This window comes from Trachinotus anak, unplaced genomic scaffold (assembly GCF_046630095.1).
Source record: "Trachinotus anak isolate AG129_WGS33_773 ecotype Australia unplaced genomic scaffold, CSIRO_AGI_Tana_v1 ptg000001l, whole genome shotgun sequence".
In the NCBI taxonomy this organism is placed as follows: Eukaryota; Metazoa; Chordata; class Actinopteri; order Carangiformes; family Carangidae; genus Trachinotus; species Trachinotus anak.
The window spans coordinates 17001857-17019481 of record NW_027273852.1 but is presented as its reverse complement, the minus strand read 5'-3'; the positions used below and the strand labels follow the sequence as shown (position 1 = coordinate 17019481).

Sequence of the window (17625 nt, the reverse complement as noted above, 5' to 3'; positions counted from 1 at the left end):
ATGAAAATCATAACTCCTCAATTGAATGGGTAACATCATCAGACAAAGTTCACTATTGTGTGAGCTTTGATTTAAGGGGTGATGGACAGAATTTACAAAATCCATATCAATGAACGTGGAACTGATTTTAAATAGGTGGGAGAAAGAACGAGGTAAGAACCCACAATATATGACAAAAAAATTGAACACAATGTCCGCTTAGTACAAATTTTCAGGAGCTTCCACACACATCTTGTGGCCTTTTTCTCATTAGCAGATAGAGTTTGCTCAGTTCTCCTGGTGAGAATATGATCTTCACCCAGTAGGATTTTATTAAAATATTAAATGTTGGTGTTCATTCATTTATTCATTTACCACCTTTGTCAATAAGTTCCAATGTTCAGGTCAGTCTTAAAGCAATTAGTCAATTTAAGACTGCAACACATCTCTGTGGGCTCGTTATTTCAAGTGCTTTTAACATTACACAGTCCTTTGATGCAATGTTAATGTAAAACATATTGATTTATGCTTTACAATACAGTGAAACTTGACTCCTCAATGTTTAGTGATATTTAAAAAAAAATCAAGCTATTCAAATATATGGCCAATATTACGACTGGTAATTACCACGGTTATGAAACATTTGTAGGATTACGTTTAAAGCTGTTCATGGGTCAGCTCTTGCAAAAAAGTAAAAAAAAGAGGAAAAGTGTCGAGCTGTGACGAAAGGGAAATCACAAGACCACAGCATGTGAGATGTGACAAAGTATAATTGTGGTTTCACAGATGATGATACATGATAAAATTAAGGGTAATGGTAGGGCTGTTTGCTGACTTTGTAACAAGCAACATCCTTATAGCAATATTACTGTACCATGATAACAGATCTGAGGAGTCAACTGAGGATGAGTGAAGCCTGGAAACTGAGTGAGGCAGTGGATGAACCACAAATGAGTGGGATGAAAATTCTGAAACATAGTTTGGCTTTGGTTTGTGTTAGTTGTCATTCATTTGACCATGATTTATTTATTTATTTATTTATTTAAACGTGACAGCCCCAGTATGCAGTCCTTACTATTGTGCTGCGTTTTCTACTTCTGTCACCTACTGTGTGCTGCTGACATTTTGAACCTGGTCTCTTCCTCTCTCCCTGAGTCCTTCTGCTGTCTGACCCTCTGGCTCTCTCCTCCCTACTCCTGTAGCTGCTCATCATGCTCACTGAAAAGCATGAGTGTCCATAAGCTCATGTGACACATTCTGCCCCCTAAGGGACTAAAAAAAGAATAACTTGAAGTTACAAACAGAAAACTCAATATAGTTCACAAATCATACAGAAGAAAAGAGCAATCTTTAGAGTCACCTGAAAGAAATACTCATTCATGACACGATGCAATTCACCTGAAACAGATAAAAACACTTTATTTCGCTGATCATTCATAGGGACTGAAAGGAAGAGGGCATTTTGTGATTTTACCCTCTCTTCTGCATGTTTCAGTCACCATCAACCATCATTGCTTGAACATTCTGCTGCAGGCACCACATTAAAAGAGAATACTGGACTGTACACACATGGGGGCAATAAAAACTGCCACAGCCAGTCCGGCAATACTGCAAGGCCACCGTGGGCTAGACTCAAACACCGCTGAAGAATAAGTCCAAGTACAGTTCCAAGTCAGACACTTTTCTGACCTCTGTGTTTTTCTGAAAGGAAAACCGTGCAGAAATTTCAATTTAAATAATTTCAGTCTTTTGTTTGTCCAATGTCCTTCTGAAAAGGTCATGTTTTTTTGTTCAGAGTTCAGACATCTTTTGTAAAATAAATTATCACAGAAGAAGGTAATGTCCTGGCAGCGGTCTGCCCATGTCAGCTTCACAGGAAAGAGGAAGGGCCTCGTCCCCATCCTCATTTCAAGCTCATGTCTGGAGGCAGGGAAAACATAGAGCAAGGGAGCACTCCTGATCAAAGTCAAAGGTCATCATCTCACGCGCAGCCGTGACATCATCCATTCAAGACCCTGGCACAACCTGGAGGTAAACAAAACATTGGGAGTGTCGTAGAGGATTGGGGATGTGGCAGAGACAGGGAAAAGAATGCAGATGGACAGGCATTAAGTCAGACGCTCTGTACACTGACTGTGTGACAAGAAAAATTTCATACAACATTTTTCCTACATAAAAGCACACAATGGTGTGAGTACATTGGGTTCAATTTTAGAGTCTTATTTATGAAAGTGAGTTTTAATGCAGTTCTCACCCCTCCCCAGTGAGCGCGCAACAGGCCTGGATGTGCCACTGGTGGTCTTTGACAGAGGTAAGCTGGAGGCTCTGGGAGATCTCGGCCACAGACATGCAACCTTTCACATCCTGCTTGTTGGCAAAGATCAGCAGCCCTGCCTTTCTCAAATCCTGGAGGGCAGATAAGAGCCATCGAAAGAGGAGAGGGTAAGAAAAGTAAATTCTTTCAAAGATTACAATGACATTAACATTTCATGGAAAATGGCTTTGACAGAATTGACTCAGCACTACTCAGTATACTAACTAAGATTTAAGTGTCAACTAACCATAATTCAGACTACAGAGCCATTTTGTGACAATGTGATTAAAAAAAAGAAATTCTCTAAATACTGTGTTTTGTTGAAGGAACTATATAAATAAAGTGGAGGGTTGAGCTTTACTCCTGTTTGAGCACATTAAAAAAAAACAGTATCAGAAACATTAATCTCTCAGATGTACTTTTTAAAGGTGTTAGTCTTTACATTTATTGTTTTTAATTTTTTACATTTACATGCTGGGCTGTGACTAAAATAACTACATCCTCACAACACCACTGCAAAGGTGGGTGATATAAAGTTGCATACCATTTAACATTACTTGGGTCTGCTTGTTTTGGTTTTTTTCCCCTTTTGACTGTGCTTTCAATTCTGCATTTTGAAATAATATTTGAGAATGTTATCCTAAACATATTAAATAACAGATTTTGCTGTGCTATATTCTGCTAACTTGTATTCAATTAAAATGACTATTTTGTAGCAATGTTTTTAATTTAAGACATTTGTCTACCACCAGGAGCTCCAATTATTTATATCTATAAAAGATGATTAATTGAAGTGTGGCAAATTTGCTGTTGTACTTTTGATATCATTTAATGAAATTAACTGTGGACATATCAGTACATGTAATATAATGTCTTACAAGTATCATTATCACTTTTTGTGATACTCACTTCATGTGCTAGCATTCTGTAGAGTTCCTCTTTGGTCACTGAGATCCTTTCTCTGTCTGTGCTGTCGACCACCACAATTACAAACTAGTCAGAGAAGATAGAGAGAAATAATGGTAGGTTAATTTAAAAAAAATCTCAACTTGGTCTGACCCTGGACCATAGGTACAATGGTACTGCAGTTTCACTACAATGCATTATAATGCAGATGTTTTCAAGTACTTCAAATTTACTGTGGAAATTTCTTCTCAGTGCTAATTTGAACAGATCTGCCTTGTTGGATTTGTTTTGCTTGGGGGTGAGCCAACATAACCTACTATTACCTCTGTGTTTGTGTAGTATGTATTCCATGAAGACCTAAGGGACTCCTGGCCCCCAATGTCCCACATCAGGAAGTGGGTGTTGTTGACCACAATCTCCTCCACGTTGCTTCCAATTGTAGGAGAGGTGTGTACCACCTCATTCATTGAACTAAAACATACAAAAATGAAATGGGTTGTTGGTGACACAAGCAAAATTCACATTTATGCTATATTATATAGAAAGATAAAACTGTGAGGACATATTATGTTTGTATACTTACAACTGGTACAGAATTGTGGTCTTGCCAGCATTGTCCAGGCCAACAATAATAACTTTGTGCTCTGAAAGGCAATAAAGACACTTACAAAGAATTCACAGAGCTAGCAGTGACATCAATATGTGGGCTAAGTGCTGGTGACTGACTGATGTATGACTCTTGTGTAAACTCAGCCAAGTAATCTGTGTATAAAATGTCTTTTGATGTGGAATTGCACTGAGAGATTCACACAACAGCCCTTTTTGTGTTCTTTCAGTACCAAATTGTGTCGTTTCACACATCTAGCATCACTAAGACATTGTGAGGCTGTGAACACTGTACTTTCACAGCCTCAGATGAGTTAGTGGGTGGTTTTTAGCAAGCTTGTACAATCAGGCTGAACCCAGAGGCAGCTGTGGAGATGGCATACTTGGTTTTTCTTTCTTAAATACAAAGAGGCTACATATGAAAAAGACAAACAAGATATGACAACTAAGATGAATTGTCCTCTTGCTGTTGATATGCTGCAGTGACAAGACAATAGTAACAAGTCCTATAGTAAGCACAAGGATGGGATAAAGGTAAAGGACACAAGATTGCACAGCATTCTTGCATCAAAGTGCTTGTTGCTTTTCTGTAAATCTTCTGTGACATAATACCAATACCCAGCTTCATCTACACCACTAAAGGCTCTTTTCAAATATAAAACTAAATTAAATTGCCATGTTTTAGATCCTGTGACCATCCAGAACACAGATGAAGAACAAATGTTGAACAACTGTTATTAGTTATGGCCAAATGGGTAATCGAGAGAAACTAGAGCATGACAGAACAAGAACAAGCCCACATTCTACCTACACTATGGCTTATCTGAATTATCTTCATGTTTAGTCTACAGAAAAGCCCGGCGTCACACAACAAACACACAATGGCATGCACAGTAGGGATACATTTGGGTGATGGCCCTAATACTGACTTTCAGATGTTGTCCTAAAACACTTCAGTACTGTTGAAGTGAATCGTGTACTCTGGTGTTTTTTTCGTTTCTCTCATTGAGAAGTAACCCATTGAGCTGTTTGCAAAGCCTGACATAACTCTTTGCAACTGCTTTTGCCAAACAACTCACCCAAGTAAATGGAAGACCCCAAGTGTGTTGATAACTTGGGAACGGTAATTGTCAAGAGAGACTCATTTGATAATAGCTTTAGCCAGCCAACTCAAAGCAATGCAGGTAAGTTTAATCAAGGTTTAGCCAGTCACACAACCACTGGTGTCACCTGGAGTATGAGTCATGTGATAGGTCCTAAGGAATCACAGCATCGACCTGGTGACTGAGAGTGACTGAGTTTTAAATTTTGCATAGAGATTATAGAGTACAGAATCTATTATGTGTTGTGACCAAGAACACAATTTTCCACGGAATGATATGGAGCAGATTCAATTGGGCAGCAATTCAATTCAGCCTTTAACTGGTTCAGATGGTGAAGATAAATTTAACACAATGAAATAATTCATAAGATTTGTCCCATAATCTTTCTGTGAATGTAAATAAAAGGAGTGCTGGCCAACAAATATACATCTTCATTAAATCTATCTAATCCACATTACTGGATGAATTTGTAAATTACCACACTTCACACACTTCCTGCACCTTTCTTGTCTGGAATACACCATAAAACTCAGAGAAGTTAAAAGGACATCCACAACCAGTGTGAACCCTCACAAAAACTTCCGCCCTGCAAAACTTGATGCTTGACACATACATTACCACATATAGTTTGACTACAGCTGTTAGCATAATTGTGACTAAAACCTTACTAAAGCAAAGGAAGTGAAAGCAGTAGCAAATTGCACAAGATCAAAATATGAGCCCTGTCTGTGCAACTCCCCCATGCTCAACTTAAACAAAACAGCTGTGAAGACAGAGAGTGAGTTCTTACAGCAAAAATGCAGCTTTAGCAAACATAACAGACTGCATGCATAGAGATAACACACAGCTGACTACACTGTCTTCAGTGCTTGGAGTCAGTCCTGTGAAAACTGCAGGAATCTGGGGCAAAAAGTCTTGTTTAGAAAAAAAAAGTAAAGAAAAGAAAAAGGTCATGCAGGTGCGAGTTAAGCTGTCTGCAGACATTCTATCTAAATGTATTAACTGTTGACATTTTTAAAAACAGGTGGCACAGTGGCTGCATGGGTTTCCTCCCACAATCCAAAGTCAGTCTGCAACTAACAAACATTTTTTCATTGTTATTATTCTAAGAAATGTCTCAAAATAAAATAAAATGCCCATCACAATTTCCCAGAGTTCAATGTGATGTCTTCAAATTGCTTGTTTTGTCTGACCAACACTACAATACCCAGACACACTCAATTTACTATCAAATAGGACAGCAGCAAATCTTCACATTTGAGAGGGTAGGACTACTAAATGGCTAAAAGGCATGAAGGTTAGATTAACTGCAAACTCCAAATTCCCCATACATAAATGCAAACCTGGGTGTCTGGCTAATGCCCAATATGTGGGATAAACTGGGATAGTCTACAGGGACGCCCATCAACATGAACAGGATAAACATTTCAGAAAATGGGCAGAAATTTTAAATGATTCAGAACAAACCTAAAATCATGTGGAAGCCATCAGCAAGTCAACACTGTGACCATAATGTTTGCTACCATTGCGTTTTTACATTAAACTGTTGACTGGAATACAGACACCCAAGTTTGTAATGTCTAATCACATGTCCTCTTCACTGTGAATGAACTTCTGTTGTTCCACTGGGTAGAATCAATCAACTGGGGACAGCCATGGTTAAGGCTTCCTGAGACTTGAAAGTGCAGCTGGTGCTAGATAGAGGAGTAACAATAAAAGCCTTACAGACTCCAGGGACAGGATGGATGGAAGCAAAATGGAGCAGAGCTCAGAAGAGATCTAACAGAGGATGAATTGCCAGACAAAGCTGGCAAAAGCAAATAATCACAGTTTTAGCCAATGTTCACTCAAATGATGTTTGTCAAGCATTTTAAAAGAAATTAAATGTAGGTATGTCTGCTTATACCTTAAGTTAATAATTACTTTTTTAATTAACTGTTTAAAATTTAATTTGTAAGCTAATTGTAAAACATGTCCATCACAATTTCCCAGAACCCAGTGTGGCTCTTCAAAAACCTAAATACATTACAACACACTTCACAATGGTATAAAACAGAGAACAGCTACAAGCCAGTGCTAGTTTTCTGTTGAGTGACTTTGCTAGTATCCACTTCAGTTTTGATGTTGGGTATGTAAACAGCTGATAAACCTTTCTGTCTGGTTGTCTTGCTGTGCAGTTTACTGTGCAAGAGTCACTGCACCATCAGCATTGTGCGATGTGTGTAGATCTAAGGGGCCTAGTTTACAGCAATTTTGTTCACAGATGACTGCCCGCTGCATGCGAGTCCCATGTGATTCAGTCTAAATCACGACCAATACTCGGTAGTGAAATTACAGTTATACCCGTTTTGGACAAGCCAACTGTGAATGGATGTTGGGTTACTAGTATTCCTGTCCTTACTCTGATAAGGTGATGTGATTACAATGGGAGTAAAGAACCAGTGTGACTCACTCTGAAGTCACCCATTGATCCTTATTCACCGAGCATTCTGCTGATGTGGCTGACTTCAGTGTGCTCTGTTTGTGTGGCCATCTCCAGTCATAATACTGGCCAACCAGGCTGAACACTGAACCATACGTCGGGACTCAAGTTTCAGAGGTTTCCCAATGACCTATCTCTTTACTGATTCAAGATCACTGGCCAGGGATCGACTTGGTTTCACTTAACCTGTGCCCCAAACCCTGAGAGCATAAATAATTTAACACTAAGCAGAAACGGTGAGCAGAGTTTATAGAAAACTACATTCTTCACAGGTTAAAAGGTGAAAAAACAACGTTAACACGTATAAAAATATAAACACATGGAAGTTATAGCGGCTGATGTTATGGTAACAAAATAAGACTTGTAAACTGTCATGTGTATAGAGCTGTATCCCAGGCTAGTATGAACGCAGCAGACCTGTCTTTCACAGCGGCCTCCTCTGACCACTGACTCCACTTCGCTCCCATATCTTCGACAGTTTTATTATAAATGCCAAAGCCCCATTCTTACCTTGGTGATTAAAAAGCCTCCATAGCTTTGTAAATAGTATTCCCATGGCTGACGATGAGTTTTTTTGATGCCAGCTTGTAAGAATCCACTGTAACTTAGCTAGCTAGCGTTGATGCTATTTAGTGCTATCAACTTTACCTAGCTAGCTACCTCGCTAACTACACAGACGAAGAGCTTTCAGAGCTTTGAAGTGTAACCGCCATACTTGTGTGAAATAATGTTGATGATATCTCTTCCATATGATTTAAGTTTTTGTATGACGGTTAATTTATTGCCGAGAAGAAAACCGAAACGGCAATCGCTGTGGGTAACCGATTGGTGTCAGCTGGCTGTTGTGAAGTGAGCTGCGATAGCTAACTGTCAATCTTGCGCATGCGTATTTTCACTGTCCCGTTGATCCAAATTAAACATGTAAAACTAATGTGGTCTGTACAACACAGTACAGTAGGTCGGCAGTATAATGTACTGCGTTACACGGACAGGCGTTTCTATGAAATTGTCCATCCCATTTATAAAAAGGAGAGATGGCCAAATAACAGACTTACCTATCTGTATAATTCAACACAGTTCAAGAGCACCACAAACTACATCCTCCACAATGATCTTACAGTTGAATCAACACCTTTCTAAAACTGTTTTAATAAAAACTGAACATTATAACCTTCATGAAGGAGGATTTATTGCAAGACTGTTGTATTAGACTGCATTAGTGGGTGTACCTGTTAAACTGCTAACTTTGTATACAGTATAGTATACTGTTTTTGGAAGATATGGATATTACAGCAGACCAGGAATAAAATAAAATAAAATAAAATAAAATAAAATAAAAAATTTTTCTATGCTTGTAAATTGACCACCTTTAGCTAAAAACGTACAACCTAATATATTTGTCATGAAATAATAATAATTACTATAATTATTATTCCATTAGTAGAGTGATTCATTGAAATTAATCTACAAAAATGCCAAAAAAAACTCAGATTCCAACTTCTCAATTCAAAGGAATAATTTCCTCACCCTTGAATTTCAGCCTGTTCAGAAAAAGTAAGCACTTTGAAGACATCAGCTGATGCTCCAAAATGTGATTTTTCATTAGTACTTGCCTTGTATTAAGACTATCCAGACATGAAGTAATGAGGACAAAGAACAGGTGTGTGTATGTTTTGGAACAAAATCAAGCTCTATCCATACAACAGCATAAGGGTTTATTTCATTACAATTGTAAAATGACAGTGCACAGAAACTTCTAATCAATGCATCATTCTCTCACAGGCAGTATTCAGATCCTTTAAACTGTTGCTTATGCTCCAGAGTTTTGAAACAACAACAATAAAAGCTACTGTATATGGCAGATAAGACCAGAAGTCTCCTTGTCGATGTTCCTTTTCCATCAGCACAATGAGATCTCTGGCCTATGGACTAAAAAAATGAACGTGAGATTTTCAACAAATATTAAATTACAAGATACAAGGATATGTCATTAAAAGGCAATGATATATTAATCCTGCATTAGCTGTCAGCATACAAGTAAATTCATCTGATTTAAAAAACTGCAGGGAACTGCTCTACATTTCCTTGAACGTAGCATGTAAAAGACAATGTGACGAATGGAGCACAGCCCTGCCCAAGTGCTCTCAGCTAGTTTATCACTCATTAGGAGTCTTTAGTGAAAATCAAATGTGATCCAACCAAAATATGAAAGAAGGGCCCATTAAATTGCTACTGAATGTAAATGTTACCTTATTTTATAAAACCTTTAAAAATAAAGTGGAGGAAGATGGAGGAAAGTCATTTTATTAGATGTTGGAAGGCGTAGGCCTTGAAAGAAGAAAAAAATAGAATGTAATTTCATGATTTGAAATGAGCGTGCTTTCAATTATTTGTCTGTATTTACATATGGAAGCCCTCAATATAAGTCACTCATTAAATCCAATTTCATCAATTTTATTCAATGTCCTGCCCCACACAGGAAAGACCACAGCAGCTGATAAATGCATGACATATGAAAAAACATGCTGGCATGACCATTCTAGTGACTCATGTGCTCTTTATAATAATAACTTTTTTTGTAACAACTAAATCATAACATCTTTTAACAATTTAACATGACACTCAGAATCAGATCCCCATAAGATGGGTGAGAACATAAACGCTACATCTGTCAGCAAACTTCTAGGTCTTACTGACCTCTCATTCCTGAGGTTTGGAGCTTTGAAATGTATTAGTATCTGCATGATTTTTATGTTGCTGTCTTGATATGGTTCATGACAAAAATGGCATTAAGAAAGAAACGAGTGCGAAAAGGGAGCCTCTGTATGAACCCCGAAGAGAACACCACATCACCATCCATGTCACTTAAAAGCAAATGTGTAAAGCTCTGGATTTGGGAACAGACTTCCACAAGATTTATTACACTCACATCGAGGACAGTGGCAAACAAACTTGAGAAGCTTTTAAGATGCATTATACTCTGCTTCTACCAGCTCCTGGGTGCGTGCAAACAGGTGCTGTGCTGATCATCACCACTGGATGCTCTTGATGTCCGGCACTGGATTGAGGCATGTAGTGACCTGTAATTACAGTCCTACCTGCATGCTACAGTAACAGCTGAGGTGGCGGGAAGGGTCCAGAAGAGCCTACGTCGCACACTATCACCTGCTAGTGTACTTCACTCACAAGCCACATCTGGGACATATTCAGCTCCATTTTTATTCTTCCCTTTAAAACACTACTGTTCTGATCTTGTGCTACTGTCATATCCAGTTCCTTCCCTTGTTCACATCAAAGCAAGAGCAGGATTCTTTATTTTTTAGGTTCAAATGCCCATTTGGCAGGAGCCAAGGCCAAAGGGAATATCAGATACTACACATCAATACGAGATTGTTACAGTCCAAGAGAGTGTAGCAGTTTCATCAGCTCAAAGCCGGTGCCTTGATTCCTGGCTGTAGCCTCCTGGCGATCCTCGGTTACGATGAGGCTTGTAAGAGTCCTGGTAAGGGTCCTGGTAGTCCTCCTCCACCAGAGGTGAGTGGTCCCGGCTGTGCTGCGAGCCTGAGGACAGACGGTTGCGATTCTTCCGCGCCCGTTCATTATGGTAGTTCTCATCAGCAGGCATCAGGCTGCGGCGTTCAACAGGTGAATGGTCTGTTGTTGTGTGGTTACTATTCCGGTTTCGTTGGGCCTGTGTAAGAGAGGAAATACTGATTCTCTCAAAGGTTTGCTTTGTTAAACATGTGACAGCTGAGCAGGATATAAACAGTAACTATGCATATGATACAAAATTAAGAAAAGTTTGTAAAGTATTGCAGAGTTTTAAATATTAGATGTAATATGTTAATTCTATCTCATGTAATGATTATATTTAATGATATGAGAAAATGTTCTATGTCAAGGACCTCAAACTCAAAATTTACTTCAAACACACTTCAAAGTTTCCCATGTGGGCTTGAAAGATGGTTGTAAAATAGTTATTAAGTGTTAACAGTTTCCTCATTGTTGTAAATGAGGAAACAAACAAAGATCAAAGATCATCAGCTTCTGACAGCTTGACAGCTGCTTTGGATGGAGCTTCAGAGCCTGTACGGAGCATCCTGAGAGTTTGGATGGGAAGCAAACATTTGCAATTTTCAAACTTGATTTGAATATTGCTTTAAGCCTGTGGTTAGAAAACCTGCAACAATACATGTATCAAAAGCACAGCATTACATTTACAACTGTACTGTGTCTTTTCCTGTCACCAGAAGATTACAAAATGTGATTGAATTTTGCAGATAAGCAGCATACAAACATAATGACAGATAATCAACCTTAAAATTAACCACCAACAGAAAACAATACAGCACAGCTTCTTTTTCTTTTTTTCTGTTTGACAAGTTCACCTGAATGGCAGCAGGATACGGGGAGAGAGCAGTGGATCCCAGATTGCGGCCAAGCAGGGGGTTGAGTGGCGTGCTAAGTGAAGTGTGTGTAGCACGCCAGTATGCCTCCAGGTACTCAGCCAGATGTTCACATGCATCTTCCAGCTGGTTCTCATCCAGAATAATATCAAACATCTCCTGAGGTTGGAAAGGGAGAGAAGAAAGTGAAGCTGCTGCTGCTTGTGAAAACCCCTGGTGCCTGCAGAATAAAACTTAACTAAGTGGTTGTTGCTTGTCTAGATTTAAAAGGGTATTTGACATTTACTCACAGACGGACACTGAGCTAGTTTTTCTGCTGCAACAAGCTGCACATTCAAGTGTTTGCTTTGAGATTTCCCTCTTGATTTGATCAGCCGCTGCAGGACCTGCAGAATACAGTAGAAAAACACAAGGAAATATCTCCAACTATGGAATGAGCACCAACTACAAAGACCTGAGTAAACAAGCCACACTTCCATCTCCACTCCTATGAATTACAGCTGCTCTCTAAACATTACAGCTGCTCTCTATGCATGTTTGGGAGAAGAGATTAAGTTTCCAGAAAATCAAACCAGCACAAGTAATAACATGCCTGTCACTGCTCCTATAGGTTCAAACGCCAAGTATAACAATCGTGCTTTCTGCTTCAGACTTATCCCTTTTCCGCCTGGATGGGTTCTCTCATATTTCACTTTGAAATGTAAATAGCAGGGGAATAAAACTGAAACTGTTTCTGAGATTCAGTTTGACATATAAATCTGCTTGTAATTGCCTGCTGAGAACAGCAAGTTAGTGTTTTTTTTAATATTATTTTTTGATATTTTGATATTTTAAATAATGTTAATCCTCAAAAGATAGCAACTCTTAAGACTAGATACAGCATCCTGCTAGGAGAGAGCAGCAAATGTGAACATCTAGCATCTAGGCCTCCAATCTTACCTTAGGTGAGGACACTTTAACATGGACGATAATGGGGGCTAATGAGGTCTTGATGAGCTGTGCTGGATGGTTAATAGTGTCGGCATCCAACACCACCAGCTGTAGAGACCTGGCCAGCTCAAAGATCCTTTCTATTTCACTCTGGACTTCCGCTACACAAGGACACCAACATGTAGCAGAACAAGAATGAGCACAAAGGAAATTACAAAATATTCACAGTCTGAACACCTACAAGACGTGCACATCATTGAGTCAGACAGTTCCTGTAGCTTTACCAAGGCTGGAGCGGGTGTTGGATCTCTCAATGATGGCCCTCTTACTGGGGTTGTTTAGTACTGACCTCTTGGCCAATGATATGTCAGCTGTTACCCTTGTGATGGATATCCTGCAACAACAACAAAACACATATGTCATGATGAGCAAGCTGGCAGCAGGATGATAGCGCTGAGCGACAGACGCCTCTTTGCTTCCCTGCTTACCTCCCATCAAACCTGTGCTTCAGGAAGTCGAACAGCGCCTTCTGCATCATATCTGTCACCTACATCCATGAATGAGGGGAGAAGGTGGAGGAGACAAGATGGAAAGGGAAGAGGAAGGAGAAGAAGAGCATGAAATTAAAGAGAGGTTGGGCAACCATAGTGAAGGGCATGTTACAAGCAAACAAAAGAAGCTTGTAACATCAGCATCCTTCCATCTATCAGCATCTACTGAATATACTACAGAGCAGCAGACAAGTAGAAGCTAACTCTTATTAATCATTCCAGTGCCATCCAGTCAGGAAACTGCTGAATAGTCTATGAATTACACACTTGACCGACCGGTTTATCCAGGGCGAGCACAGTTTCTCTCCTCCTGGCTCTCTGCAGAACTAACAGGGGCCAAAGTAAATAAAGTGATTAGGAGAAGAATTGCAAAAGCCAATCCACAGGCGATGAACTGGGGCAAGTAACACATTGTAGCCTACAGTTATATGAGTTGCCACTCTGAGGCCTTGAATTGAAACAGAAAGTCAAGATGAAGTAGTTGCTTTTGTTCAGAAAGTCATCCTTAGAGACAGTCAGTCGTCGTGTTTGTTTGAGGTGTTTGACTCAAGGCGATGAATGCACGGATACATGAATCAAAACAGCCAAAGCTGTATGTTAAGCTGTGCCAGCTGTCACTCTGATTTGTCCAAATGAGCCTGACAGTGACAGAAGGTTGGCAGTGGCTTGATGTCCTTTGAGCTGAAACACAAGGCTGTCAGATGAAAAATAGTGCTATTAAAATGTGCATTGACTTTGTGGATCAAAAGGTGATTAATTTACGACTATACAGTAGCAGTTACCCAAGTGGCATGCCGTTTTATGCTACTTCATACCTCTACTCCTCTACATTTTAGACAGAAATGTTATACTTTTTACTCCACTACCTTTATCTGAGTGCTACAGTTACTTACTACTAGGATTAATATTTAACATACAAACATATGATCAGTTTCCAAAATATAATGCACCCTTATGGATTAAACTATCAAACAGTGTATAAAGTTGCTACTCACAGCAATTTTATGCACTTATTTATACTAGTATACACTGTAATATATTCAGTAATCATATAACACTGTCACAGGTCATTGGGCTGCATAACATGAACTTTTACTTTATATACATTTTGCTGGTAACACTTCTGTACTTCAGTAACATTTTACATGCACAGCTTTTACAGCTTTTGGAGAATTTGTGGTTTTGCTAAATTAAATAATTGCTTAAGTAAAAGGTCTGAATACTTCTTCCAGCACTGCAACTGCACCGCCCTTCCTTCACACAACACAGACATAATGCACGTAACTCTGATTCATTACCCTGTCATTAATAAAGGTAACTCCACCCTTACTTGTAGCACTGCTCACACTGTTAATCATGAGCTTTATTATTTGTAGGATTAAACTGAAGAAATGCCATTTAATGACTCAGTAACTCATCTATCTCGTTATTCTCTGCTTCTAATTTCAAACCATGCTCCACTTTTTTCAGACTGGTGCAGTTTACCCAGAAGGTTGTTACCATGGCAACACCAGAATGGGAGGCATGGACTGTGAATCCATGACAACTGGATCCAGCTCCCACCTCCCACCACCTCCTTGGCCTCCTTTATTGTTTGTCCTGTGGTTCCAATAGTAACTGAGAATCAATGACAACTTTCAGTCTTGATGTTTTATTTCTGGGAATCAGCCAGAGCCTATGACATGATGCATCACATGGCTAGTTAAACAGGTTTACATTTCAAAGTGTATATCATTAAACTGTAAAGTCTTGCCAACAATCTTTGTATTTTGATTTCACCATAAAAAGTGCACTTACTGGCCTCAGAAAATTAGAGAATGCCTTCATAATGTATATATAAGTGTGCTATCGATAAAAATTGGATACCTATATTATTAGCTGTTGAATAGAGTTCGCTAAGTAATATAAGGACTACAAGATTTCTATTTTGGCTGTGAAGCAGAGGCTTAGTAAAATGCCTTGAGGAGCAGTAGCACATCCTACCTCATAACCTTTCAGGGATGGTCCCACCAGGACAACCGGCCTCATGGAGGGAACCACGTCATACGGAGGGATGTGCTCAGCCTGGAGGGACAGGAGCAAACAGCTACAGTCAAGATTTGATTTTATTAGCAAGTGTCTCCTAAAGTGTCCACGTCACCACCTATCTATTCATCACCTATTCTTTAAACGAAATAATGTCCAAATGAATAAATGCCCCTTTTTGTAATGATCAGCTAAAGAATCCACCAGCCCACTTAGCCTCGTTTAAAAGATGTCATGTGACACCTAGAAAAAGCTAAAAAAAGGGAATTTAAACTAAGAGAGAATATAAAGTTTTATTTCATATGGCAACCTTTTATGAGCTATTTCAATATGGTAAGAAAGACATCCTACTATGGCATCTGTTTTTTGCTTTTTGTTTTTTTAAAGTAGGTTTGGGTATCCCTTTATGCAATTGTTTTTAAGCATTTTCCAAATAATCTACCCCAAAACCTAATGAATAGAATTTAAAAAAACAGCAGAGTTTCCAAACAATTAAATTAGACCTGTTTTATATTTTCATTATTTGTTCACAGTTTTCAGTGTCATAGTTACAGCTCACAATAAACAGAACCATCAAATAACAAAAGCTCGTTAAAGTAATTCTGATAAATTAGGTAAATGATTATGATAATGAAAGTGATCTTTCCAGAGGTAAAGATGTGGAACAACTGTTTACTAATTTTATGTTTTAATAATAATTTTAATCTGTAAATCAAGCTCTTTAATAATTTACCAGTGCTTTACATGCTCTATATGGCTCTTACTATTATGATTATAAATAGGAATTACAGTAGGAACAAAACATGAGCAGTGATGTTCTTCTACTTCACCATACTCACCACTTTCTGTTTCTGCTTTCCTGAAAAAGAAAGAAAGGATCAAGTGAGTAAGTGAATGGTGGACTAGGGCTATACACAATGCAGAGCAGCTAACAAGACAAACAATTCCCTCTGTGAATTTGACGCCAGTGTTTCCTCTCAGACGTAAATAGTGTCTTTGGGACGAACCTGCAGAGTTGGGGTTTGGCTTGAATGTGCCCGACACCATTTCTCCAAGACTGGAGGAGGAATTCCCACTGGACTTACTGCTTCAGTGATGACAGAGAACAGAGGTGTTAAACCAAAACTGAGCAATACATATTCAGTAAAACACCAGGAGGGGTTGGTGGTGGCCACATATCATGACATCGAAAGACAGAAAATGACATAAAACAGCATATAATAATTCTAGGAGGTAAATAACAGTGTACCACAGTGAAATGTTTTTAAGTTACTTTAATATGAACCCTCTGAAGAGTGTTAAGGTAGCCTTGAACTAAAAGAGATCAAAATAAATATAGGAAATAGGTGAAAAAATAAATATAACCAGATGTGTTGACTGACTTGGGGTCACATTCATTGCACTGTTTCTGTGAGAAAGCCATTAACTAAAAAACAAACATTTTTCTTTCCTTCTTTTATTATTGAGGCTAAGTGTACAGACAAAATGATTTTGTATGCTTTGTAATAGAAACCAAATAGAAGAACAAAATGACTCAAGGTGAGAAGCCTTTTTTCTTCCTCCACTGCAAAGTCAGCACTCAGCATCTCTAATGGCCTTGGTGGCTAAAACACATCACCTCATCTGATGGAAAATTCTGTGGTGGCCATGATCCAGGCGCACCTCTGAGAGGCTGGACCACACAACACAACCTGGCTTTCATCCACCTCCACTCCTCCCTATCTGCTGGCTCAACTGCCTGGCTCTAGTGGCTCTCTCCCCTCAGCGCGACCCCAAACCCTCCATCCGACTCTTTATCCCTGTTCATCCACATGTCTACTCTACAAAATCTAACTCCTCCACCGCCTGCACTCTCACATCCCAGGTCTCGTACAGTCCTCCTCACTCTGCCTGTGCTCACCCATGAAAGCGTCCTCTCTTCTGTTCCTGCTGGAGTCGGATATTTTCCAGCTTCAGAGGGCTCGGGATGAAGCCGATGTCGCAGCCTTCCTTCACCAGGCGGCCGATCCACCAGTCGTTGTTGTACTTCTATGAAATGGATTTAAAAAATCAGGGAGAAATCGTCAGTTTTTCAAATCACTTTACAGGATGGACAGTAATAAATAATGATGGAGTAACCAAAAATTATTTTTCATAAACTCTTATGAGAATATATTCATTGGATTGGTATTAGATTAACAATCATATCCTGTAAACTCTCATTTCCTTAATTTCCACTTGGTGCTGCAATCTGTAATCATGACCCAAAAATCTGCCCTGTAAGTGGTTCTGAAAGCTTCTCACCTCAAGGACCCCTAAACAGAGACAAATTAGACAACAGACC

General features: G+C 39.1%; 2 protein-coding genes across 4 annotated transcripts in view; both read right to left on the bottom strand.

Moving 5' to 3' along the window:
• Nucleotides 1–1372: 1372 nt before the first annotated feature.
• arl5a (ADP-ribosylation factor-like 5A) lies at nt 1373–8278 on the bottom strand. The gene is made up of 6 exons (XM_071481113.1): nt 7901–8278; nt 3783–3843; nt 3523–3670; nt 3203–3286; nt 2234–2385; nt 1373–2004 (listed from the first exon to the last, which is right to left on the bottom strand). The coding sequence occupies exons 1-6, from the start codon at nt 7944–7946 to the stop codon at nt 1956–1958; spliced, it is 540 nt and encodes a 179-aa protein (XP_071337214.1). The 5' UTR covers nt 7947–8278; the 3' UTR covers nt 1373–1955.
• Nucleotides 8279–9084: 806 nt separating this feature from the next.
• Nucleotides 9085–17625, bottom strand: part of cacnb4a (calcium channel, voltage-dependent, beta 4a subunit) — a 36704-nt gene continuing 28163 nt past the window's right edge. For 2 of the 3 annotated variants that reach the window (XM_071480952.1, XM_071480971.1), the window contains 10 exons: nt 17203–17330; nt 16310–16389; nt 16142–16161; nt 15261–15341; nt 13215–13273; nt 13011–13120; nt 12736–12887; nt 12087–12182; nt 11779–11955; nt 9085–11081 (listed from right to left, as the gene is read on the bottom strand). In XM_071480952.1, the coding sequence (XP_071337053.1) occupies nt 10818–11081; nt 11779–11955; nt 12087–12182; nt 12736–12887; nt 13011–13120; nt 13215–13273; nt 15261–15341; nt 16142–16161; nt 16310–16389; nt 17203–17330 (1167 nt within the window). In that variant the 3' untranslated portion in view covers nt 9085–10817. The remainder of the gene's footprint in view (nt 11082–11778; nt 11956–12086; nt 12183–12735; nt 12888–13010; nt 13121–13214; nt 13274–15260; nt 15342–16141; nt 16162–16309; nt 16390–17202; nt 17331–17625) is intronic. The other variant, XM_071480962.1, reaches the window with a different exon arrangement.